Below are 24864 nucleotides of genomic sequence, written 5' to 3'. Positions count from 1 at the left end.
CCCCACACTACCTTTGCCTCGGACACACTTATCCTGGGTGTCAGGAGGAGGCGTTAGGGAAGAGAGGCAATGTATATTAGCAGTACTGACCGTGAGCTCACAACAATCAACGAGAGATCAGAGCACCTGTTAACTTCACTATATTTTAGAACAATTACTAACATCAGGAGGAAGTGAATCTGGTGGGGGTGGGGGATGGTTCACAAACACCCATGAGATTGACAAGTCCCATTTTCTCCAAAAGATCTTTTTGGACCGTGAAGCAGAGAGAACTATTGGTGTTTTTTGTTTTTTTTTTTTTTTCTTTTTCTAAATATAGGTATCTGGGATGAACCTCCTTAATACCACTTCTACTTTTCTCCCCCAAATCATTTCAGACACGTAAGAAACGACCAGATTCCCACTGAACAGCCTAATCACTTGGCTTCATGTCAACAGGCCTTATGAGTTTCCTGCAACAGAAAGAGGAAAAACAGGAAAATTCCCCACGGGAGGACCCTTGGTATTGTCCTAGGCACTTCCCTTGCCTTTAAGGAAAGACAGAAGATCCATTTTCAGCTACAGCCTTTAGACCATGGTCTTGCCACCACCATCACAAACAACTTCTTCCGTCACAGTGTCCTACACACAGCTTCGTACACATCAGACGGAAGAGCAAGTGACTTACTCCTCTGAGGATCTGAGGCCAAGTGACCCAGAGTTAAGAGCTGAGGGATATTTCACATGGATAGAAAGTCCAGGCTTGATCAGCCTGAGACACAACTTCTGAGGCGTTTTCTAGATTCTGGAGGATCACAATTCACCTTCACCTCCCCTTTTATCCCCACCCAAGCTTGCAAGAGCTCTGCTTAGAGCACATACCTGGACGTTCAAGCTGCCATGAACTAGCTCTGTGACTAGAGCAAGCCGCCTGCCCATCTCTAAGATTCCATTCCTTCTTTGTAAAAAGAGGGGATTTGGACTAGGTGGCTTCTAAGCTCCCCTGAGCCCAGACATTCTGTCCTCCATTACTCGGAAGCCTATTTCCCATGTGGTGACTACACAGGCTCAAGGGCTCAGAACGCATCCCCAAGAAGCTCTTAGTGTGAATGTTTCCTTCATCCTCCACACATGGTCTTCACCGTACTCTTCCATGGATGTGAATTTCAGGTTTGTCTGAGACTCATGTCTACCATTCATTTCTTCCTATTTCCTTCTTCTTCACACATCTCTTGTTCCGTAAGAAATGTGGAACAGAGTTAGGGCTTAAATATTTAGTGGAGCTCCAAAATATGGCATTTAAAAGAATGTTTTCGGGGCATCTAGGTGGCTCGGTCGGTTAAGTGTCCAACATCAGCCCAGGTCATGATCTCACAGTTCATGAGTTTGAGCCCTGCGCTGAGCTCTGTGCTGACAGCTCGGAGCCTGGAGCCTGCTTCGGATTCTGTGTCTCCCTCTCTCTCTCTGCCACCCCCCCCCCGCCCCCTCCCCAGCTCATGCAATCTCTCTCAAAACTAGATAAAAACATTAAAAAAATAAAAAATAAAAGGATGTTTTTATTTCCATATACATAAAATACTTTGTCTATGCCAGAGAGGGAGCATGTATATCTTACAGGTGATTAAAATGGAAATAATCCACCCCCCTTCACTCTTAGGACCTCCTCTGCTACTTCCAGTCTCTTACCAAATTGTTCGAAGCCAGTTCATAGAGCAAATTTTCTCTCCCATAGTTGCTATTCCAAATCGGCTGCCACAAATCATGAATCCTCAATAGAGATTGGTTTTTTGAAAATCAAGTCAGTTAACTCCCTACTGGTGGCCAATGAAAGACATATTCCCTTGGTCACCTCAAGCATGGAAACTCAGACAAAAGACCCACCTCATCAGTATGCTGGGGAACCAAGTGCTTGAAGACAGAGCCTGCTCCTTCTCTCTTCTCACGAAATGGGAAGTAGGACAACAGGATCATCTCCTTGAACCCAGAGATGGGAGCTTTATGTTGAGAAGGCCAGAGGCACCTGCCAGCCTGGGTCCCTAGATAACCTCAGAGAGCAGTGCTGTCTTCCTATGTTAAGCTGTCGGCCCTGCTCTGGGCAGTTACTTACCAAGTCCAAATCCCATTTGCTGCTTCATCAATCTCCATGGCATCCCCGTCCCAAAACTTCTACCTAAAAATGTGCCCAGAATCAAGGGCAAGTTGACTTGTCCATATCACTTAGAGCATCCACACTCTTCCCCTTCCTGAACACTGGAATGATATATCCTCACGTTTAGCCTTTCCTGTATTTGCAATTTTTTTTAAATTTTTTTTTCAACGTTTTTATTTATTTTTGGGACAGAGAGAGACAGAGCATGAACGGGGGAGGGGCAGAGAGAGAGGGAGACACAGAATCAGAAACAGGCTCCAGGCTCCGAGCCGTCAGCCCAGAGCCTGACGCGGGGCTCGAACTTACGGACCGCGAGATCGTGACCTGGCTGAAGTCGGACGCTTAACCGACTGCGCCACCCAGGCGCCCCTGAAATTTTAAAAATATCACCGAGAGTGGTCAGCAATCTCACTGCAAGGTAATTGAAGGGGGATTCAAGGCTGCCATGCAACTGAAAATTGCTGAGGATAAAGGAATAACTTCTTGTGGATTCTGAGAAAAGTTCACATTTAAATTTTTTTCACCAGTTTCCAACCAACCAAATTGAGCCACAAGTAAGTAATAGTTCAATTAATAGGGTGAAATTATTTTTTAATTAAAATATAGAAGCCATTGGCCTCCTGCCTTCACTAGAATATATCAAGGCTAAAAATCTGGGCTCTCTGCTTGCCAAGGACTGTTCTAGAAATGGGATGCTAAACTGTTGCAGATTAGGATCCTCGGAAAACAGATTCTGATGGGCACAACCGGATGGTTCAGTCGGATGAGCGTCCAGCTTCGGCTCAGGTCATGGCCTTGCAGTTCAGGAGTTCCAGCTTCCAGCCCCGAGTCAGGCTCTGTACTGACAGCTCAGAGCATGAAGCCTGCTTCGGATCCTGTTGTCTCCCTCTCTCTCTCTGTCCCTCCCCTGCTCATACTCTCTCGCTCTCAAAAATAAATAAACATTAAAAAAAAAAAAAAAGGAAGAAAGAAAAAGAAAACAGACTCTGAAACTGATTGAAATGTAACAGGTTTCCCAGAGAGTGCCCTCGGCATCAGCACCCGTGTGAGAGTGAAGGCAGCGGACCCTGGCAGGGGGAGTAGCTGAAATGTGATGTATGTCAAACCGGCTCACAGATGAGAGCCTTGGAGCCGGGAGGGCCCTTTTTAATCATCTTAGTTGGAGGGACGGGGGCCAGTCTTTACAGCCGGAAGTAGGCAAGTCTTTGCGGCCGGTCTGCCCTGGCAGAAGGTGTGAGACTCTGGAGAAAGTAGCTCTTCACCAAGAGCAATTTCCGAAGAGCCACTCAACTGACCTCTATTGCCTCAGAGCCTCCCAGCAGCTGGGGGAACAGATGTGTGGGGCCCAAAGGTAAGCAATCCAGGTAGGGTAGCACAGCATCCACTGAGTACAAGTGACAGAAGAGAGTGAGACCCCGGCCATCAGACCTCTACCTAATGGCTTCTTATCTGGATTTAAGCAGGATGACTAAGCCAAACATTTTGAAAATAATTTTGACTATCCTCATAGCAAGGCACTGGTGCTGTTATGTTTAGAAATCTGGACATGAAGGCAAAGGTGTCTTTGATCTCCAGGCCGACTTCACGTGCTAGCTAGTGTTTTGTGCAAAGTCAGACAGGTTAACTTGACTTGGAGAACTTGTTCATTTCCACTGCCTTGCCCCACCCTTCATAACCAGCAGACCCCGTGACACTCTCACAAGTGATATTTTGCCCATGCAGGGTCACCCCGTGGGGTGATTCTGGGCGTTGCAGGAGCTGCGTCTGGAAGTCAGGGTATGCTCAGTCCTTGGCATAGAAGGCCAGAGTGCACAGAAGGATGAGGGAGAAAGGACCCTGCCTTGCACCAGAGCGCACGTGTTCACCTTCTGTGATGCTCAGATAGCAATGCTGGCTTTAAGTCCGGTTTTAAGTTGGGAGCATCTAAGAAGAAACTTCTCAAGATAAACCTCTGCAGGTTTAGGAGCTTACTGGAAAATTAAAAAAAATTTTTTTTTTTAATGTTTATTTATTTTTGAACAAGAGAGAGACAGAGCGCAAGAGTGCAAGTATGGGAGGGTCAGAGAGAGTGGCAGATACAGAATCTGAAGCAGGCTCCAGTCTCCGAGCTGTCAGCACAGAGCCCAAAGCGGGGCTCGAACCCGCGAGCCATGAGATCATGACCTGAGCTGAAGTCAGACTCTTAACCGACCGAGCCATCCCAGCATCCTTCTTGATCCCATATTTAAAGGCATTTTTGAAACAGCATTAAAATTAATACACGTTAAACAAAATCAGTTAAAAGCCTTCCAATAATCTGTCCTTGTTAAGAGGAAAGGGGCTTCTGCCCCACGGCTCTGCGCAGGGCATCCTTGACCTCCTTGTTCCTCAGGCTGTACACGACAGGGCTCAGCAGGGGAGTGAGGACGGTGTAGGTCACAGAGATGAGTCTGTCCTGCCACAGGGAACTCCGGGACTTGGGCTTGAGGTAGGCGACGGAGGCACAGCCATAGTGGACGATGACCACTCTGAGGCGGGAGGTGCAGGTGGCAAAGGCCTTCTTCCGGCCCCGGGCGGAGGGGATCTTGAGGCTGGTGGAGACGATGAGGACATAGGAGAAGAAGACCGGGCCCGTGGGCAGAATCAGGACACAGACGCTGACGACAAAGTTGACGATCTCGTTGACAGGGGTGTCCACGCAGGCCAGCTTCAGCAGGGGCCTGACGTCACAGAAGAAGTGAAATATGACAAGGGCATCACAGAAGGGCAGGCCAAACACAGATGTTACCTGGACAGTGGCCACGCCCAGGCCGGTTCCCAGGGAGCCACTTGCTAACTGGACACAGGCCTCTTTACTCATGACGACTGAATACCGCAGGGGGTTGCGGGTGGTCACGTAGCAGTCATACCCCGTGGCCGTGAGCAGGAAGCAGTTGTTGGTGCTGAAGGTGAGATAGAAGAAGAGCTGAGTGGCACAGTCTGGGATGGAGATGGCTCGTTGGGGACTGAGGAGACTGGACAGAAATGGGCTGGGGGGGGACTCAGGAGGCCGGAAAGCACAGACGATGGCCACAGCGTAGCAGGGCTCAGAGAGGGACAGCATGCTCAGGAAGAAGTATATGGGGGTATGGAGGTGATGGTCCAGACGAATAACAGTCACGATGATGATGATATTGCTGGACAGAGTCAGCAGGTGCAAACTCAGAAAGACGGCAAAGACCAGCCTGTGTGGCCACCCGAGTTCCTTTCAAAGAGGAACTCGACCACGGCAGTAGAGTTTGGTGTTGGCAGTGAGGGAGGTGTGGTTCTGGGCAAAGGACAGGGGTGATGAGCCAACTGTACAAGAGAACAGGCTAACCCAAGGCCTTGGGTAAAAAGTGTGTCCATCGTCTGAGCAAATGCCCTGGACCTCGACGGTCATCAGTGTCAGCTGCGGTCATCGCCTCTATCCACCTCTTCCTGGGCTCCACCCCAGGACCCTGAGATCGGCGGCAGAGTCAGATCCCAGAGGGAAGGCAGAGGCCGAGTACAGAGGAGATCAGTAGAAATAATTTGCCCAGACATCAAAGAGGCGAGTCCAGGTCAGGGAAGAAGTTGGTCCTCAAACACTCTTGAATTTGCTGGGAAGGATCCAGTGAGGACAGTAACCGAGGTCAAAGACAGAACATATCTGAGGCCGATATCCTTTCAACACCTGTCAGAAGGCACTGTCACTGCCGAATGGCTCAGAAGAGTCCTGTAATGATTTCTGCTTCTCAGAGTCACTTCACCACGCCCAGCGCCTAAAATCCCCTGCAATCATGAAAGACTAGAAAAGGGAGCATTTCTACGAGCTGGTCCTCCTGAAAGCCCCACACCACATAACCTCTCAGGCCATGGAAAAGGTTTGATAAGGCACTTGCAGGGGTATGGTTTATCTCCTTGAATTTGAGCAGAAAACAGGATGGAACAGATCCGAGGAGATCCTTTCAAGAAGGGGCTGGGTTTTCCTAGTGTGAGAGCAGAGATGAAATTCACCTAATCAGAGAAGGACCAGATATTCTATTTTTCCCTTCAATTTTGCATATTTCAAGTCGAGACAGGGATAGAAATGGGCTCATCTCATGTGAGCTCAGAACTGGAGACTGGACAGCGGCAGGTTTAGTCTTGCCTTTCAACCCGTGTCTACTCCCGAAAGAACCCACCGTGGTTATCCGTTACTTCCATTCAGAAAGCTGAGCATCATTCTTTTCCATGCGGAAAAGAGTCCTTCCCAAAATGCTGTATTCTGTGTCCCCTCTTCCCTGCGCTTTCTACCGACACCCAACTTGTGGGCACAATGTCATTCTCTGCAGAGACTGCAACGGTCTCCCAACCAAGGTCCCTCATTGCATCAACCTCAGTCAAGTTCCAAGCGAGCCCCCTGAATGGTAAAAAAAATCTGCTGATGGTGTTGACCCAAAGGATATGAAAACACTACCTCGAAAAGATTTATGCACCCCTATGTTTACTGCAGCATCATTTAGAATAGCCACATTATGTGAGCAGCTCAAGTGTCCATCAATAGATGAATGGGTAAAGATGTGGTATATTCATTCCATACACAATGGAATATTACTCGGGCATCAACAAGAATGAAATCTTGCCATCTGCAACAACATGGTTGGAGCCAGAGGGTGCAATGCTAAGCGAAATAAGTCAGTCAGAGAAAGACAAACACCGTATGATCTCACTCATGTGTGGAATTTAAGAAACAAACCAAAAAATCCCAGACTGTTAACTATCGAGAACACACTGCTGGTCACCAGAGGAGGGGTGGGGGGTGGGAGAAAGCGGTGGCGGGGATGAAGGGTGAAGTCTCCAGGTACATTGATGAGCACTGGGTAATGAATGGAATCGTTGAACCACTATACTGCACAACTGAGACTGATACAACACTGTAGGTTAACTAGACTGGAAGTAAGATAAAAACTTGGGGGTGCCTGGGTGGCTCAGTCGGTGAAGCGTCCAACTTCGGCTCAGGTCATGATCTTGAGGTCCGTGAGTTTGAGCCCCACGTCGGGCTCTGTGATGACAGCCTGGAGCGTGCTTCCGATTCTGTGTCTCCCTGTCTCTCTGCCCCTCCCCTGCTCGCGCTCTGTCTCTCTCTCAAAAACGAATAAACATTACAGAGAATTTTTTAATCGGCTTCAGCCCAGCTTTCAAGGATTTGTAAACAAGCCTGTGATTAACCAGCCTTGATTTTTATAACTCTTATCACTTCCCTTCCAACTGCTCATACAAACTTCATCACGCGCTTTTAACATCTTTCTCGCGGTGCACGGACCAGACCCATGTAGTGCCCCATGTACTATCCCAACATGGGTGTGGACCTGGTAGAATGAGATTTTTAGTTCTGCTTTGCACTCCCGTCCCAGAGATGCCCAACATCTTCTTTCTCCCTTAGATCACAGTGGCCCATCCAGCTGCTGGCCGGGAATAGTCTGTAGTGACATCCAAGTTGTGTTCTTGGGTTTTGACGGATAGTTCGGAACCCATCCATCGACAACCACAGGTCTTATTATATTTGCACACATACATGGAAATGCATCCAGGTTGTTCTTATAACTCCCTTCCACTTGCCTGGAAAAAGATTTTATTCCTGCCTGTAGCCTAGAATATTTGTTTTCTTCCTCCTCCAGACCATGAATCCGCTCTAAATTACTATCACCTGAAACGACTCTATCCCAGCACCACTATGTGGGTGGACTCCAGGAGAGCCACCAGGAAAGGGGAGCAGGGTGGGATGGGGAGACGAGAAACACTGGCAAGAAGAGGGCTACTCATCTCGGGTGTAAGAAATGGAGGTGAGGAAGGAAAGAGACAAAAAGGTAGGGAGGGTACAGATGGACAGAAACCTCGAAATTCAGACCGTAGTGGACTTTGGGGTTAATACTCTTTCTTTCTCTCAAATAAATGACAACAAAAAGAGGGAAACAAAGCCTGTCCCTGACCCAATCTTACAGTTTTTCTCCAGGGAAGAGAACTTACTTGTCTTGTTGGGTCTCCAATTTTTTTTTTAAGTCTACTGTAAATAATAAAATTTTGTTTTGAATGCAAGCAAAACCATCTCTCCAGGAGTTCAATGTGCTGAGTACGTCACGAAGAGAGTGCTGTGCTAGTATCAGGAACGCAAAGATAACCAAGCAAGGGTCCGTGCCCTCACGGAAGTTAGATTTCTGGACAGCCTTTTGTATAGGACCCAAATAAAGAGCCCTCAAGTCTTACGTCCCTCCTCCTTACATTAGTTCACACATACACATTTCCAAAAGGATAAAAAGCACAAGATTGTCTACGAGAGATCGTGGTCCCCCTTCTACAGATCACCGTTGACTCCGTGATGAACGAATATTACGCTACAATCAACAAGCACCGTCCCAGAGTACAAGGAAGTGAAACTCACCAGCAGCCTGTTTCTCTGGTCTTCTGAGAGTCACATCCGCCCACTCGGGACACCGAACGCCTGCAACAATACATATGGATTTGTACTAACAGTTACAAAGCATTTCCCAGATTTTTGTCAATGCCCTTCCCGAGATTATTTTAAATCCATCAGTTACTTGAGTCTGGGTCACTGTGCAAAACTAGCGCTATTTTACCAAAAGTCTACGGATTTTCTTATCTGATGATCACTAACGTCTTACTGAGCAGAGCTGTGGTTTCATAGGAACTCCCCCCTTTACTGGCTAATCTTGAGATACTGCCCAGAAGGGGATACCGAAAAGAAACTAGAAAGGAAGGGAAGGACACACAGCCCAGTCTTCAGTGCCTGAGCCTATGAGTGACGGACAGGAAAAGTCGCATTGAGTTCCTCTGGATTCCCACAACCTCCTCGGACAGCAGCTCTTCTTTGGGTCACAAAGCAATAATAACTCTGGCTTGAGGTTTCTTAATAAGGTGCGGACTTCCTGTCCAGACTCCTGGGTCTCTCTCCCCAAAACAGCACCTACTACTCCCAAGTGACCTATGGTAGCAGAGGGCACAATCCAAACAGCAGAGCGCCAAGAGACCTCATTACCCAGCAAGCTCGTTGCCTCATCCTGGAATTAACATTTTGAAAGGTAGAGCTGGCTTGGCAATTAGGAGAAATCTCTGTGGGGAAAAGGCTGATCTGAAAACTTGGTAGGTTGGGCCATGGTCCCGCGAGGTACGTGTTATACTTTCTGTCCATTTCTCTGGTGCCAAAGCTGAGGAGCTTAAGACCCTTCTGGAAAGGATGCTTCACGTGTGGCAGAAGGGAAGCAATGATTGCCAAGAAGGATTTAAGCATGGAACCCTGCAGCCAGGTCCGCAGAGGGCTGACCTTCAGATACCCCGCACTGGAAGCCAGTTTAAAGTCCCAGGGTGCAATCCCCAATCCAATCCATGCCTAGAATTCTCTTGTAAGACTACCTTTACCTTTTTGTTTAAATTCCAGCATAGTTAGCACACAGTGTAATATTAGTTTCAGGTATACAATATGGTGAATCAACACTTAGATCCATCCCCTGGTGATCATCACAAGGGCACTATTGTTAAAATTTTTTTTAACGTTTCTATTCATTTTTTGAGACACAGAGAGAAACAGAGCATGAGCGGAGGAGGGGCAGAGAGAGAGGAAGACACAGAATCCGGAGCAGGCTCCAGGCTCTGAGCTGTCAGCACAGAGCCCGACGCGGGGCTCGAACACACGAACCTCGAGATCATGACCCGAGCAGAGAAGTCGGCCGATTAACCGACGGAGCCACCCAGGCGCCCCCATCACAAGTACACCCTTAATCCCCATCCCTCTATTCCCCGCCCCCCACCTCCCCTCTGGTGACCAGCAGTGTGTTCTCTGTAGTTAAGAGTCTGTTTCTCGGTTGGCTTCTCTCTCTCTCCTCTCTTTTCTCCCCCTTTGCTCACTTACTCTGTTTCTTAAACTCCACACATGAGTGAAATCATATGGTATTTGTCTTTCTCACCTTTATACCTTTTTTAATTGAAGCATAGTTCACACACGACATGACACCGACTTCAGGCGTGCAACCTCTGTGGGTTATGCCACGCCCACCACAAGTGTAACCACCACGTGTCCTCACGCAATGCTATTACGGTACCACGGACTGTATTCCCTTCCATCCCGTGACTTCTTCTACTTTAACCAATCTTGCCCATCTCTGCTCTGCTCGCTGCACACCCTGCATCATTCTGGAACTTCTGGCCCGGTTCTGCCCAAGGCCTCCGCCTTGCCAGGCCACCTTCCGCGAAGTACATCCGTGTACTACCCGCAGCCCACACAGACGTTAGTGAGCGTCAACGGCTTTGAACTAGGCAAAAGTTAGCGCTCAAGTGTCACATATTTTTAACTCTTTAGTCATACTCTTCACATTGGCCTCACATCCGTAATTCAATTATAAGCATCTTTGGAGACTCTCCATCTTTTCTTTCAGGGTACTTACAGCTGCTACTCATCAAAATAATTACTAACACTTATGACACGTGCTTCTTATCTGCTCGGTACCGAACTGGGCAGTGTACATGTTAGTTCATCTAATCCTAGCGATAAATCTACAAGGGAGCATAGCTACATTCCTCTTCAGGAGAGAAAACGGGCACAGAGACGTTGTGGAACTTTCTCTAGGACACTGAGCTCATACATGAGGAACCAGGACTCCAACCGGGAAATCTGGCCTCAGGAGAAACAGTAGCACACGTCTGGACACGGCGAAATTCTCCGTGACTACCGCTGAGACCGAATTTAACTTGAAATTGTGCTCAACGGCCGTGCCGCGGGCGAGGACAATCCAGGAAGGCAGCCTGGTGATGGTGCAAAAGCATTAGACTAGGGGCTCTGTTTCCCCAGGTTCAGCGTCCAGATCTGCCACGAATCTGACTGGCGTCTGGATGGATGCTCCTCTGACCCCGAGCCTCCTGACGCACCTGCGGGTGATGGAGTCACGTGTGGCGACGGGGAGGACGGCGACGTCCCCCCGGAAGTTGCTCTCGCTCTGCACCCTTCACGTGGCTCTGGGTGACTCGCAATAACATGAGGAAGCAGGTAAATATTCAATATTACTATCCCCACTTTACAAATGAAGAAACTGAGGTTCAATCAGAAAGTGAAATAAGAGGCCCTTCCCAGGGTCCTCTCCCCTCCCCCCACCCCCACTGCTAACTCTCCACGTCTGCCTCCAATCGAAGGATGGAATTATCTCTCTTCCATCTCTGCAACGATGTTCTAATGACCATAAGAAGTGGTGTAGCTTTGGGGCGCCTGGGGGGCTCAGTCGGTTGAGCGTCCAACTTCAACTCAGGGCATGATCTCCTGGTTTGTGGGTTTGAGCCCCGCGTCGGGCTCTGGGCTGATGGCTCAGAGCCTGAATCCTGCTTCGGATTCTGTGTCTCCCTCTCTCTCTGCCCCTCCCCTGCCTGCATTCTGTCTCTCTCTCTCTCTCTCTCTCTCTCTCTCTCTCTCTCAAAAATAAATACACATTAAAAAAATAAAAAAATAAAGAAAGAGGTGGTGTAGCTTCTAAGTCGGTGAATAATGGAGGGGCCAAGATTCCATAAAGAAAGGATATGTAGAAATGTCAGCCCGACACCCACTGTTTGCAATTTCTTCAAGGAACTGTAATTTGTTGCTCAGAGGCTTTGGTCCAAACACTCAACAAAAAAAAAGAAAAAGAGAGAGCAGAGCATCTGGTCATCTCGTGGTCTCCACATGCTTAAGGGCTGTATTTCCACTGAGAGGTAAAGTAGAAAGAAACCAACCCTCACAAAGACTGAAACCAGCTTCAATTTCACGTAATCCCTGCTTATTAATATGTTCTCGCCCGTCGTCTAACTACCCGCTGGGAAGTAAAACAGAGGAAGATAATATAACGTAGAGCCTCAATTTATCTTCACTGCTTCTGCACTTATAGCAGGGTAAGCCAACTACTGTCTGCAGGCCCATGAACCCACCATCGGTTTTTGCACGGCCTACGTGCTGTGTAATGGGCCATATATTTTGTAATGATCGAAAGAAAGAACTTTTAAAGCATAACATTGTGTGGCATGCAAACTGTATGAAAGTCATATTTCAGTGACCATAATTCAAGTTGTGTTTGTTTCTTAATCAAGGCCACACTCCCGGGGCGCCTGGGTGGCTCAGTGGGTTAAGCGCCCGACTTGGCTCAGGTCACGGTCTCGTGGTTTGTGAGTTCGAGCCCCTCCCTCTGCCCCTCTCTCCCTCTCTCTGCCCCTCCCCTGCTCATGCTCTGTCTCTGTCTCAAAAATAAACAGTAAAAAAATTAAAAGAAAAAAAGCCACCCCGCCCCCACATGCCGCCTGTGGTTGCTTTTACGCAACCACAGCAGCATTAAGTAGATGCAAGAGAGACTTTGGGTCCACACGTCCTACATTATTTACTACCAGGGGAGGGGGCGGGGAGGGCTGGAGGACCCCCGATATTGTGCATGCAGGGTGCCATGAAGATGCACTAACTGTACCAGGAGAAAAGACCACAGGGCTAAAGATCAAGAAGGAAAAAAGAAAGCACTCAATAGAAATAGATTCATCAAAAAAGTTCCCGTTTTAAAGCTCTGAGAACTCCGAGATACACAGCCCCGGACCATCGTCTCCTCCTGAGCATGGGCACAACCGTAACTTGCCTCTTCCCAACAGAGGACAGACAGGTGATGGGATGTCACTCTCACGCTTACATCACCTCCCGTAAAAATCTGTCTTAGCAGAACGGAGACCCTCCCTTGCTGACTCTGCAGACGTAAGCGGCCACATTTTGAGAGGACTCCCAAGGGGGCCATGCAGCAAGGAATGTGGGCACTTGGGGGAACTGATCTCCGGTGACAGCCAGTGAGCAAACACAGCCTCAGTCCTGCAACCGCGAGGAATGAATCCGCCGACGACCACGTGATTTTGGAAGAGAATGCCCAGGTCCAGAAGGAAATGCGGCTGGGCTAACATTGTGCTTTCAGGTTTGTGAGACCCTGAGCAGGGGACTGAGAACGCCTGAGCCATGGGGACTGTGACAGAGAGCAGGGGACCCAGAACACCTGAGCCGTGGGGACCGTGACAGAGAGCAGGGGACCCGGAGCGCCTGAGCCGTGGGGACTCTGACATAACATGTCTGCGTTGTTATAAGCTATTAAATCTGTGGTTATTTGAGACAGAATATTAGAAAATGAATGTAAATTTGCCACATGTAAAAAAAAGTATGTGGTAATTTGTTGCGAAGCAATAAAAAACTAATTTTTATTGTGTTGAAGAAAATAGCTGGCAGATTGTGGAACCACAACAGAGCACTGGAAAATATATTTTTTTAAATAGAGTGAAAACATCAGAAGTAAAAACTGTAATAACTGAAACTAAGAACTCAATAGAATACTTTAACAGCACATTAGAAAGAAACCAGAGATAGGAGTGCCTGGGGGGCTCAGTCGGTTAAGCGTCCAACTTCGGCTCAGGTCATGATCTCATGGTTCATGAGTTTGAGCCCCGCCTCAAGCTCTGTGCTGACAGCGTGGAGCCCGCTTGGGATTCTCTCTCTCCCTTTCTCTCTGCCCCTCCCCCACTCATGCTGTCTCTGTCTCTCTCAAAATAAATAAATAAACCTTTTTAAAAAGTTTCACTATAAAAAAGAAAAAAACTAGAGATAAAAAATCACTGAATGAGAAGCATGTCAGTAGGAAATATCCAAGCAGAAGCACAGGGAGGGAGAAAGAATGTGTAATGTATATTCAAGAGCACAGGAGGCATAGAGAACCTGGTGAAAGGTCTAGCGTATGTGTAATTGGAGTTATGGGTAGACAGGCGAGAGAGATGGAATGTACCAGAAGCAACAGTTGCAGAAACGTGTTCTCAGTTTTCCAAACCCGAGGACAATATCAGGACAGAGGGTCAAGAATGATGCTGAACTCCATGCAAAACATATACACACACACCTCCCACCCCAACAAAATGCATGCACACATACCGTGTAAGATGGCCAAAAAAGAAAAAGGCTTAAAAGTAGGTAGAGGAAAAAGATACACTATTTTCAAGGAATAACAATAAGACTGTTAACTGGCTTCTGAACAGCAGTAATAAGAAACAGAAATCTGTGGAATGATATCGAAGGGCTGAAAGGAAGTAGCTGCCAAAGGAGAATTCTAGACTCCAGGAAAATATCATGCACGAAGAAAAGCCAAAATAAAAACAGCTTCGGAAATGAAAAAAATGAGAGAATTCCTCACCAGAAGACTTGCACTAAACAACTATGAGCTGGGGTTCTTCACTTAACCAACTGAGCCCCCCAGGTGCCCCTGGGGTTCTTCAGATGGAAGGAAAATTCATGCCAGACAGAAACCAAAACAAAAAATAACCAAAATGAATTTCAGCATAAAAGATAAACGTATGGAAAGCATAAATTAATATTATACGTAATATTATCCAATTAATTAATATCTTGTGAATGTCTAAATAGTTGTGGAATGAAAATACACAGTAACAACATTAAGATAGGGATAAATCAAATTCAGGTTTCACATAATCGTGGCATGGTCCTTGAAATCTAATCTCTAAAGTAAACATTAAAGTGATGTGTAAGGAACAAATAAAAGGAATAAAAATACTTGATTATTCCAAAATAAGATAAAAAGGAAAGGTATCTAAAAAATGGGAAAAGTAGAAAACAAATGGTAACACACGTAAAACCCAAAGATATCGGTAATTTTGTTATAATATAAAAATGTAAATTTCATTAAATGCAAAATAATAATCCAATTAGTACACAAAAACTGTCACACGGGATAAGAAAACAAAATTCTGTTTATAGAAGACATACCTTGTCAGCATACAGAAAGATTAAATATAAAAGAATGGAAAAAATACCATGCAAACACTTATCAAAAGAAAGTTACTGTTTTATGTAAACATCAGAAAAGAAGATGTCCATTTTTTAAAATTTGAAGCTTATTTTGTGACCTGCCCTATGGTCTAGCCTGGAGAACGTGCCGCATGTACTCAAAAACAATACACATTCTGTTCTTTTTATGTGTAGTTTTCCAGAAGTGTCAGGTCAAGTCGTCTGGCGATGTTGTTCGTGTATTCTCCATCCTTGTGGATTCTCTGATTGTTCTATAAATTAATAAAGTAGAATTATTGAGCTCTCCAATTATATTTGTTGTGTGGTCTATTTCTCCTTTCAATTTGTCCTTTTCATGGATTTCTGGGCTCTGCTCTCAGGTGCATATACCTTCATAATTTTATATCTTCCTAACAGAGTGACTCTTTTACCATAACTGTTTGTCTCTTGTAACATCCCTTGTCTCAAAGTCTATTTTGTCTGATATTAACACAGCTCTCCTGTGGTTACTGTTTGCGTGGCGTATCTCTTTACCACCGTGACTTTCAAAGTATCTGTGTCTCTGACTCTAAAGGTACTGCCTGTAAACAACTTATCAACTACATCTTGCTTTTTAAAATCCGTTCTGACAATCTTTCCCTTTCGACTTGATGATTCAATGTGTTCACCTTTTTTTTAAGTTTACTTATTTTGAGAGAGAGAGAGACAGAGCGAGCAGGGGAGGGGCAGAGAGAGAGAAAGAGAAAGGAAATCCCAAGCAGGCTCCACATTGGCTGCACAGAGCCCTATGCGGGGCTCGCACTCACAAACTGTGAGATCAGGACCTGAACAGAAACCAAGAGTCGTCGGTGCGTTCACGTTTAATGTAGTAAACAGTGTGAATGAGGCACTGTCTTCCATGTCACTAGCTGTTTTCCAAATTTCGTGTGTTTTACATTCCTCTATCCCCCCTTTACTGCCTTTTCTGTTAAACAACTTTTTTATTGTACCGTATTGATTCTTTTGTTGATTTTAAAACTGGATATTTTTTTTTGAGTGCTTGTTCTATGCATGTTTAAATTATCACAATGTTGTTCAGGTTAATACAAAGTTGATTTCAATGAAATACGGCAATATGGAAATATGCCTCCATTTCTTCCTCTTATGCCTCTGCACTATCGTCATGTAACATCTTTATTTTTATAAATCCAATTTATAAATCCATACAGTATTATAACAATACGACCGCTTCGAATGATGGTCTGTTTTTCTCTAAAAACATTACTACAGGAGGAACATAAAAATGTGGACACATAAACACACACATACATACTCTCGTATGGTTACTTATACATGTTACGATAGGCAGCATTTCTGGTTTTATTCGTTCTTCTTTATGGAAATGAGTTATTGTCAACTGCCATTTCCTTTCAGGCGAAAGAACTTCTAGTATTTCTTGCGGGGTAGGTCTGCTGGCAAAAATTCTCTCCATCTTTTTATCTAGAGACACCTTAATTTTCCTTCATTTTTTTAAGGATATTGTTGCTAGATTCAGATTTTGTTGTCGTTGTTAATTGTTTTTTCCCCTTGACAATCTAAATGCCATTTCACTCTCCTCTGGTCTCAATTTTGTTTCCTGTTGGGAAGTCACTATTAATCATGCTGCTTTTTCTCTGTACATGAGGGTGAGTCACTTTTCTTCGGTTTTCAAGATTAGTCTGTACGTGGCTTTCAGCAGTTGGATGTGGTTCTCTTTGCATTTATCCCACTCAGGGTTTGTTGGGTTTCTTGAATCTGTTAATGGTTTTCATCAGATTTGGGAGGTTTTCAGCCATTATTTATTTAAGTTTTTTTTTTTTTCTGCCTTATTTTCTGGGAATCCCATCACACCAATGCTGGGATGTTTCCTTTGTCCCCACAGGTCTGGGAGATTCCCTCTGTTTTCATGCTTCTATTTCTGTTCTGAAGGCTGGGTGATTTCTAGGATTGATTTTCAGGCTTCCCTCTTCTTTCTTCTGCTAGCTCAGATCTACTGTTGATCCCTGAAATTCCAGTTATTATAGTTTTCAAACCTAGAGTTTGCATTTGCTCCTTTTCTATAGCTTCTATTTGAGATTCCCTATTTGTGCGATCACTGCCATTCTACACACACACACACACACACTAACTTGAGTTCTGGGAATGTGAACTGTCTCCAGTCTGGGAATTGGGTGAGAGACTTATTCTCCATTAAAATGAATGAAGTCAGGATTCTGTCCAGCCTCAAGAGGAGGATCACAGCACAGAATCCTCAGATTTTATGTTTAAAAAAAAAAATCATACTTTCCTTCTCTAGATGGGCATTCTTCTGAGAAATGCTTCCTGAATCACGTCTGAGTCCTGGAGGAGGCAGGTCACTTGACCACACCCCCTAGGGTGTCTGTTGTGAACTGGTCTCTCTTATCCCAGGGAGTCGGTGACTCCGTGCCTGCCGCCGTGGCCCTAGCTCCTGTCGTGTTCGCACTGGACAACCGTGGCAGCCGCCTAACCCGGTCCCAAACTTGCTCCTCTCCAATTCATTTCCCACTTCTCAACCAGATGCTTTAGAGAGCACATTGGACTGTGCCGTTGCCTCCTTAAAAGCTTTGCTGGCTCCACATTGCCCCATAAGCACCAAGTGCTGTGTGACCTGTATACTCACATCCTCACACCTAAATTCATCTCTCCCTCGAGCTCTCTGTGCACAATTGGGCTTTCCTTCAGTTCTTGAAATGACACATTATCAATAATCTATCAAGTCCTTCCCTCCTGTTTTTCTCTGCCTCCAGTTCTCTTCCCTAACTTCGTCTAGTTGACCTTCATTCATCTTAAAGACCCCAGCGCAAAATCACCGCTCAGAGGAATATTTACACTTCCCAGACTAGCAAAACCTCACCCCCTTTATTCTGTGCTCTCGCAAAACTCTGTTCTTCCTTTGTGGCATGTGTCGCTGTTTGTAATAACGTGTTTATTTGTGGCCTTGGATGTTTGAAACCTGCCTGGTGTGGCCGCCATAGACGATACAAAGATACCGAACCAAGGGACAGCGGGAGGGATAAAGGCGGCCCATCATCACTTGCCCAGTGGTACATCACAATATGGAGCCATCCACGTGAAGGGATGCCCTTCTACCAGCTGCCAAAATACGCTGTCTCCTCAACAAGAGGGGTGCCCATGGGCTGCGTCTATGCAGAGGAGGCTCCTTTTACTAATCTGCACAATACCCAGTGGATTAATACATTAATGATGAGTTCCATGCAAGCAAATGCCATGACTGTCTTTGTCACACTTGCACCACCAATGCCCAGCACAGTGCCTGGAACCGTGCATTACATCTTTGTTACTTCAATAAATGAAGGCCCGGTCCTCAGATGTAGAATAATAGGCACGCATTTGGCAGGTGTCTCCCGCGTTCGTTAGAGTTTTAGCAAAACGTATTTGTTTCTACGAGGCTAACCGCTCTTGCGAATCAGTCAACAAAAGTAGCGTTTTGTTCGACTAATTGCCCAAGCTCCTAATCAGTCCCCTGGGATAGAGCCTCAAACTCTTTCTCTGCTGCCCTCTGTGCCCTGGAACGATTCTCAAGGGGATGTCCCTGGAGTCCTGGATCAGAGGGATTTGGGAATTCACAGACTGAATGCCCGGATCTGGGGTTTTTAAAGAGGCTTCAGCTCTTCAGGAGGATCTTCTGAGGCCAGAGGAATCAATGCTCCGGGCTTTGAGCCCGTCACCATACCCCGAGCTTCCTTTAGACACTCAGGAAATGATGCCCTTCTAGGCCTGGGGTTCGAGTTCTCCTCTCCGCCCCCCCCCCCCCGCCAGACCTTGTGAAGAGTCCTCTTCTGAGTTTTTTGTTTAAAAAGTTAAGGTAGATCTGCAACTCAGAGAATTTGCCTCCTTTGCCAACCTTGCAGGAAGTAAGTGGCTGTCGGTAGAAAAACCCAGGAGAGAATTGATTTTCGACGTTCTAAGCTTCTTCGTTTTCCTGTTCTGGTTTTCTGATGCTTTTCTTGAACTTTAGAGTTTCCCACTTTGCCGACTGAGCCCAGGAGCCTATAAAGCGGAAGAGACTGTTCTCCTGCCCGTAAGTAAATAATGAGGGAACCTATTAAAAATCGTGGACGGGGGAGAAAAATAAGACAACCTCTATAATCCCAGAGCTGTCATCTACTACCGATGTCCCTGGTGTCTCGAGTGAATGAGGCTGAGGGTCAGGCAGTTTTCCGACAGCTGGTACCTCCCTCCCCGTAACCTGAAGCTCTTGTCTCAACATTCATTCGACGCAGTTTGGATTCAATGTGAGCAAATGGATTTGGAGACCTGTGTTTCACACCTGCTCTTATCATTACTAGAAACGTATGATAAGTGGTTCGTCCTTCTGACCCTCAGATTCTCCATCGATAAAATGAGTATTTTATTTCTTTGTAGGGTAATTGCTAAACTTCAAACAATGTAGTCTGTCTTCACAGGCTAACCAGATGTTCGTTTCTCCAGTTTGGTTTCTAATGACCCCAGACAACTTTATTGCTGCGTCGGCCTCTGAGGTCTATACCCTGCCTTGACTCCTCTTACTTACAATGCTTAATTCTGGGTCAGGTTCTCTGCCCTGCTTTCGTTTGTCAGTGTAACACGGGGCATCCAGATCAGATCACTGCTTCCAGAAAAATATGCTTGGCATAATCTGTGTTGGGGGGAGGAGAGAAAGAGACACGGACGTGAACTGGGCTGGGGCTGGAGATTCTAAAGGAGGAGACGCTGTCCTTGAGATAGAAAAAGAGGAAAAAAGGGAACACCAAATCCCCCTGAGCCTTGCCTCCCACCCTCCCCCCCCCCAACAAGATGTTAATAGCTACGTTAGGAACTAAAAGGAAATTGGGTAATACTTATTAAGTCCGCATCCCTTCACAGAGACATCAAAAACAAACCAGAACAAGATACAGTGACTTCCTGTTTCTTAATATCTTCCTTAAGAAGACTCACGCGCTTCCCCTGTCAGCGTTACACCTATCGGTATCTCAGCTGGGACAGAAAGGTCCTCCAGTATTACGCTCTCTCAAGAGCAAAGGACTCAGTACTGGGCAAAGAGAGCTGGGCCCCCAGGTTATCTTTGCCGTGAACTAGATGAGTGCTATCAGGCGTCCTGCATCCTTTTGGGGATTAAGTGTCCCCACATTTCTACCCCAGAGTTACTTCTAAGTAGTAGGTGCATTATTACTTTGACAAATAAAGGAAACTGTCAAATGTAAAAAACTCATATACATTTCTACAATCTTTTTAGAGAAAAGAGCTATCCACCAAAAGTCAGACTGAGATTTGGGAAACTAACCCAAGATCAATGGTCTATGTTGATGATAATGGTTTGCCAATACTTAGCTCAGCCACCCATGTCTTCCTATAGAGTTCCATCTTTGTCCCCTGGAAGCCTCTCAACTTCAGTGAGCCTGCAGATTCTCTCCCTTCCTGTCCACCTGTCAGCCACATGTCCATCTTTTGCTTGAGTGCTTCACAAGCTCCATGCGTCTCCAATGCCCCCCTGATGGGCAAGTCCCGTCCCCACCTCTCCTCTCTCCAGCTCTGAGGTCGAGATGCTCACTTGAGTCTACTGTTCTGACTTCCACCCATCGCTGTCAGTACTGCTGGAAGTACCTGGCAGAGGCGGGGGGCGGGGGGCTCATTCAGACCAGAAGTACCTCCAGAGTTTTCCTCATCAGTTCCTTTGACACAGGGATCAAAGGCTTGACGTATGGCAAAAATTGAGCCAAGTTCCGGGTATGTGGAAACGAGTAAGTAGGATCTGTCATCAAAAAAAACTTACAATCTAGTTGAAAAGTGAGATAATAAATCATTTCAATTGAATGTGACAAGTGTTATCATGTACAAATGAATGAAAGCCTGAGAGAACCAAGATGGGCGGGATGCCTGGATGGAAAGAGGGTGAGGAGAATTACCCCAAGGGAGGCTTAAAAGAAATTGAAGCTACCTTATCCCACTGCATAATATATATTTATTATGGACACTTTGGGAAATTCAGGAGACAGCAAAAATTCACCCATAAGTTTACCATGCAGAATCACACGCTACTAACATTTAGAGGATTTCCATTCAGCATCTTTTCTAGGCACATTTTCATCTAACTGAGGTAATTTTGTATATATCATATCCTGTTTTATAACTTATTTCCCATTGAATTACATTATTTTCAGGGTATCATTTAAAAGCTACATAGTACAGATTTTTAAAATACCTTATTAGTTTCTGTTTACAAATGTCACACATATTCATTTATACATATTTATATTTCTTTAGAGAGAGAGCAAGGGAGTGAGCATGAGCAAGGGAGGGAAAGAAGAGGAGGGAGAGGGAGGGAGAGCGCCAAGCACAGATGTGGGACTTGTTCCCGTGACCTTGGGATCACGACTTGAACCGAGATCAAGAGTCACATGCCCAACCAATTGGGCCACCCAGTTGCCTCTCATTTACATATTTTTCATTTTTTTTGTATACATACATATTCACGTACACGTGAATATAGAACTTTACTTTCTTTACAAAATTGGGATCATATGACTTTTACTGTTTTGTAATATTTTCCCCACTGAACAATATCATGAACACTTTCCTTGACGTATAATTTAAAATTTTTATTGTAGAATAGGGTATGCATTAGAGTATATAAAACAAATGTGCATTTTAAGAAAAATAGCAAACACCTATATACCCTCTCCCCGGGCTAAGAAACTAAAGATCACTGTAAATCTAGAAGCCTCATAGATGCTCCTTTCAAATACTTCAAATACTCACCAAATAGTCACGATCATGAATTTTAGATTAAAGTATTCCCACATTTATAAAGAAACAGATTATCCCTAAATAATATATTATTTAGTCGTGCCTTCTTTTGAACATTACATCGATGGGACACACACACACACACACACACACACACACACGTGTCTGTGATTGGCTTCTATTATTCAACATTATGGTTGTGAGATTCATCTATGCTGAAGCGTGAAACTGTAACCAGTGCCCTTAGGAATCTTTCACAGGATCCGTGGACCTTTTCTGTAAAGGACCAGGTGGTAAACATGTTAGTCTTTGTGAGCCATACAGTCTCTTGCTGAAGCTACTCAGTTTCACTGCCACAGCATGAATGCAATTTACACAACATGTAGACAAGTGGGTGTGATTGGGTCCCAATAAAGCTTTATTTACAAAACAGACCACTGGCCCCTGGGCTGTGTTTGCGCACCCCTGTTTTATAATTAATTCGTTTGCTGTTCCATAATATATTGTATCCTTTCTGCTTTTCAACAACGTTTGTTTTTTTCAGGGTTGTTGTTTGTTTTGCTTCCCCTATTATAAACAAAGCTGTTTTAACTTTGTGTGTCTTTAGTTCTGGATTAAATTCTAATGGTGGAATGGCTGGCTCCTATAGGGCCGTTGGTTTGCAACTTGAACAGGTAATGTCAAACTGTTTTCCAAAATGATTGTGTCAATTCGCTCTCCTTCCAGCAGGGAACCAGAACCGCCAGTGCTCTTTATTTGTGATAGCTTTGACTTTTTTGCAGCCTGATCGGTGTGAAATTGTGGTCTGTGGTCTATTTTCCCCTGGCTACTAATGACGTTAAAAATCTGTTCGCATGTCATCTGTGTGTCCCCTGATATGGGATTCCTATACACTTGCTAAATCTATCATTGTATTAAGCTGATCTTTTTTTTTTCTTTTTGGTGTTTCAAACTCTAGATACTCTAGATACTAGTATTTTATTTGTGGTTTTTTAATATATACATTTCCTTGTTCCTGCCCTTTTCTTGTACTTTATTTTGAAACATGGAAGTTAATGTTTATGCAACAGAATGTATCATTATTTTCCTTTATGTTTTGTATCTCTTACCCAGAGCTTTATAAACATTCTCATATATTATCTGCTAAACGTTTCATAGGGCGTTTTGCTTCTTCCCAGGTTTTTTACTACATTTGAAATTAATGTTTTTATGGTGCGATCTAATTTCATTTTCCCCCATACAGATAGCCAACAATTCCAAGATCCTTGACTAATCCACCAACCTACAGTGCCAGCCCTGGCATGAAGAGTTCCCATATTTCAGAGCTCTGTTTTCTTCCACGAGAGTGACTCTTCACCTCTGTGCCAACACCACACGTTCTTAATGACTGTTCCCTAATAAGTAATAATATTTGAAAGGCCAATCTTCTGTTCTTCAAGAGTGTTTTGGCTTCTCTCAGATCTTAGTACATTCATATAAATTTTAGTATCAGTTATGAAGCTACCAACCAACGAACAGCAATCCATTTGAGATTCTGATTGAACTCTACTGATTTGTCAACCACAGATCTAGGAATTCATAGATTTCTGATGAATTGGAATCTTCAAAATCTTAGATCTTCCAACTCATCAGTGGGGTCCATTGTTCCATTACTTCAGTTCTCTTTAGTGTTCCTCATTAAGGTTTTGTAATTTTCTTGGTGAAGGCCTTTATTCCTACGTACTTGATATTTTTAAGCTATTATAAATGATAGCCTCTTCAAATTTAATTTGCTATCAGTTTGTTGAAGTACAGAAGTTCAATGGATTTCTATAAATTTTGTACCAGAAAGCTTGCTAAACTCTCTTAATAATGTTTAATTTATCAGTAGGTTCTTTTGGATTTTCTGTGTGTACAAGCACATCATCTGTAAAGAGTTTCTTCCTTCTCAATCCTTATATCTTTAATTTCTTTTTCGTGGCTTACTGGGTTGGCTAGGACATACAGTTCAATGTTGAAGGAGGTGGATAAAGCAGTCACCCTTATCTCATTCCCAATCTCACAGAGAATCCTTTAGTATCTCACCACGAAGTGTATGTTGGCTGAACTTCTGTACATATGCTTTACCAACTTAAAGAAAATCTTGTATTCTTAGTTGGTTCAGGGTTCTTCTTATAAGTAGACACTCAATTTTAAAAATGCTTTTTTGGCAGCGATTGAAATAATCACATGACTTTTCCCCTTTAAACAGTTTGAGGAAATACATTATTGGATCATTTTAATGTTAAACAAATTTTGCATTCTGAAACAAAACCAACTTGGTCATGTACCCATTGTATACATTGCTGGATTTGGCTTGATAATAATTGCTTAAGAGTTCTACACCAAGATCCGTGAGATCGGCCTGTTAAATTTGTCGTCAGGATAATTTCAGCTTTGTAGAAGGAGGTAAGGAGGACTTCTCCTTTACTATCTAACATGGAAATCTGTATCGTATTGAAATCAGCTTATCCTGTAATGTTTCATAGCACTTACTGGTAAATTTACCTTGTCCTAGAGATTTGTTTATAGATTTTTTTCACTGCTCTTTCTGTTTTTAATTTTTTTATGTTTATTTATTTTTGAGACACAGAGAGAGACAGAGTGTGAGCAGGGGAGGGGCAGAGAGAGGGAGACACAGAATCCGAAGCAGGCTCCAGGCTCTGAGCTGTGAGCAAAGAGCCCCACGCGGGGCTCAAACCCACAAACCGTGAGAGCATGACCTGAGCCGAAGTCGGACGCTTAATCGACTGAGCCACCCAGGGGCCCCATTACTGTCTTTATTTCTTAAAAACGTTTTCAGGTTTTCTACTTCTTGATTCAACGTTGATAATTTTTTTAGAAATGTATCCATTTCATTGAAGTTTAGAAATATATTGAGATAAAGTTGTTCATAATGTTACCGTTCATCTTTCTGTGTCTGAAGATTCTGTAACGGTGTCCCTTCATTTATTCATAATCCAGTTTATGTCTTCATTTGTTTTTCTTGATCAGATTTTCACTAGGAGTTTACCTAAAGTTTACCTTTGTAGATCTTCTATATTTTATCATTAACATCTGTTTCATCATTATTCATTTTTTTTTTATTTTTGGAAAAAGCGTGCACACAAGCAGGGGAGACGGGCAGAGG

General features: G+C 44.5%; 1 protein-coding gene across 1 annotated transcript; it reads right to left on the bottom strand.

The window, feature by feature from the left end:
* Positions 1 to 4274: 4274 nt before the first annotated feature.
* On the bottom strand, positions 4275 to 8680 carry LOC124521880 (olfactory receptor 10J3-like). The gene is given in 3 exon segments (XM_047093038.1): positions 4275 to 4533; positions 4536 to 5049; positions 8529 to 8680. Coding segments are annotated over 3 exon segments (720 nt in total). The 5' UTR covers positions 8603 to 8680; the 3' UTR covers positions 4275 to 4401.
* Between the last annotated feature and the right edge of the window lie 16184 nt (positions 8681 to 24864).

The sequence above is a fragment of the Lynx rufus genome, unplaced genomic scaffold (genome assembly GCF_022079265.1).
Source record: "Lynx rufus isolate CCGP_SWC_20201006 ecotype Redwood Valley unplaced genomic scaffold, mLynRuf1.p SCAF_31, whole genome shotgun sequence".
In the NCBI taxonomy this organism is placed as follows: Eukaryota; Metazoa; Chordata; class Mammalia; order Carnivora; family Felidae; genus Lynx; species Lynx rufus.
This window is presented reverse-complemented; position numbering and strand designations above follow the sequence as displayed.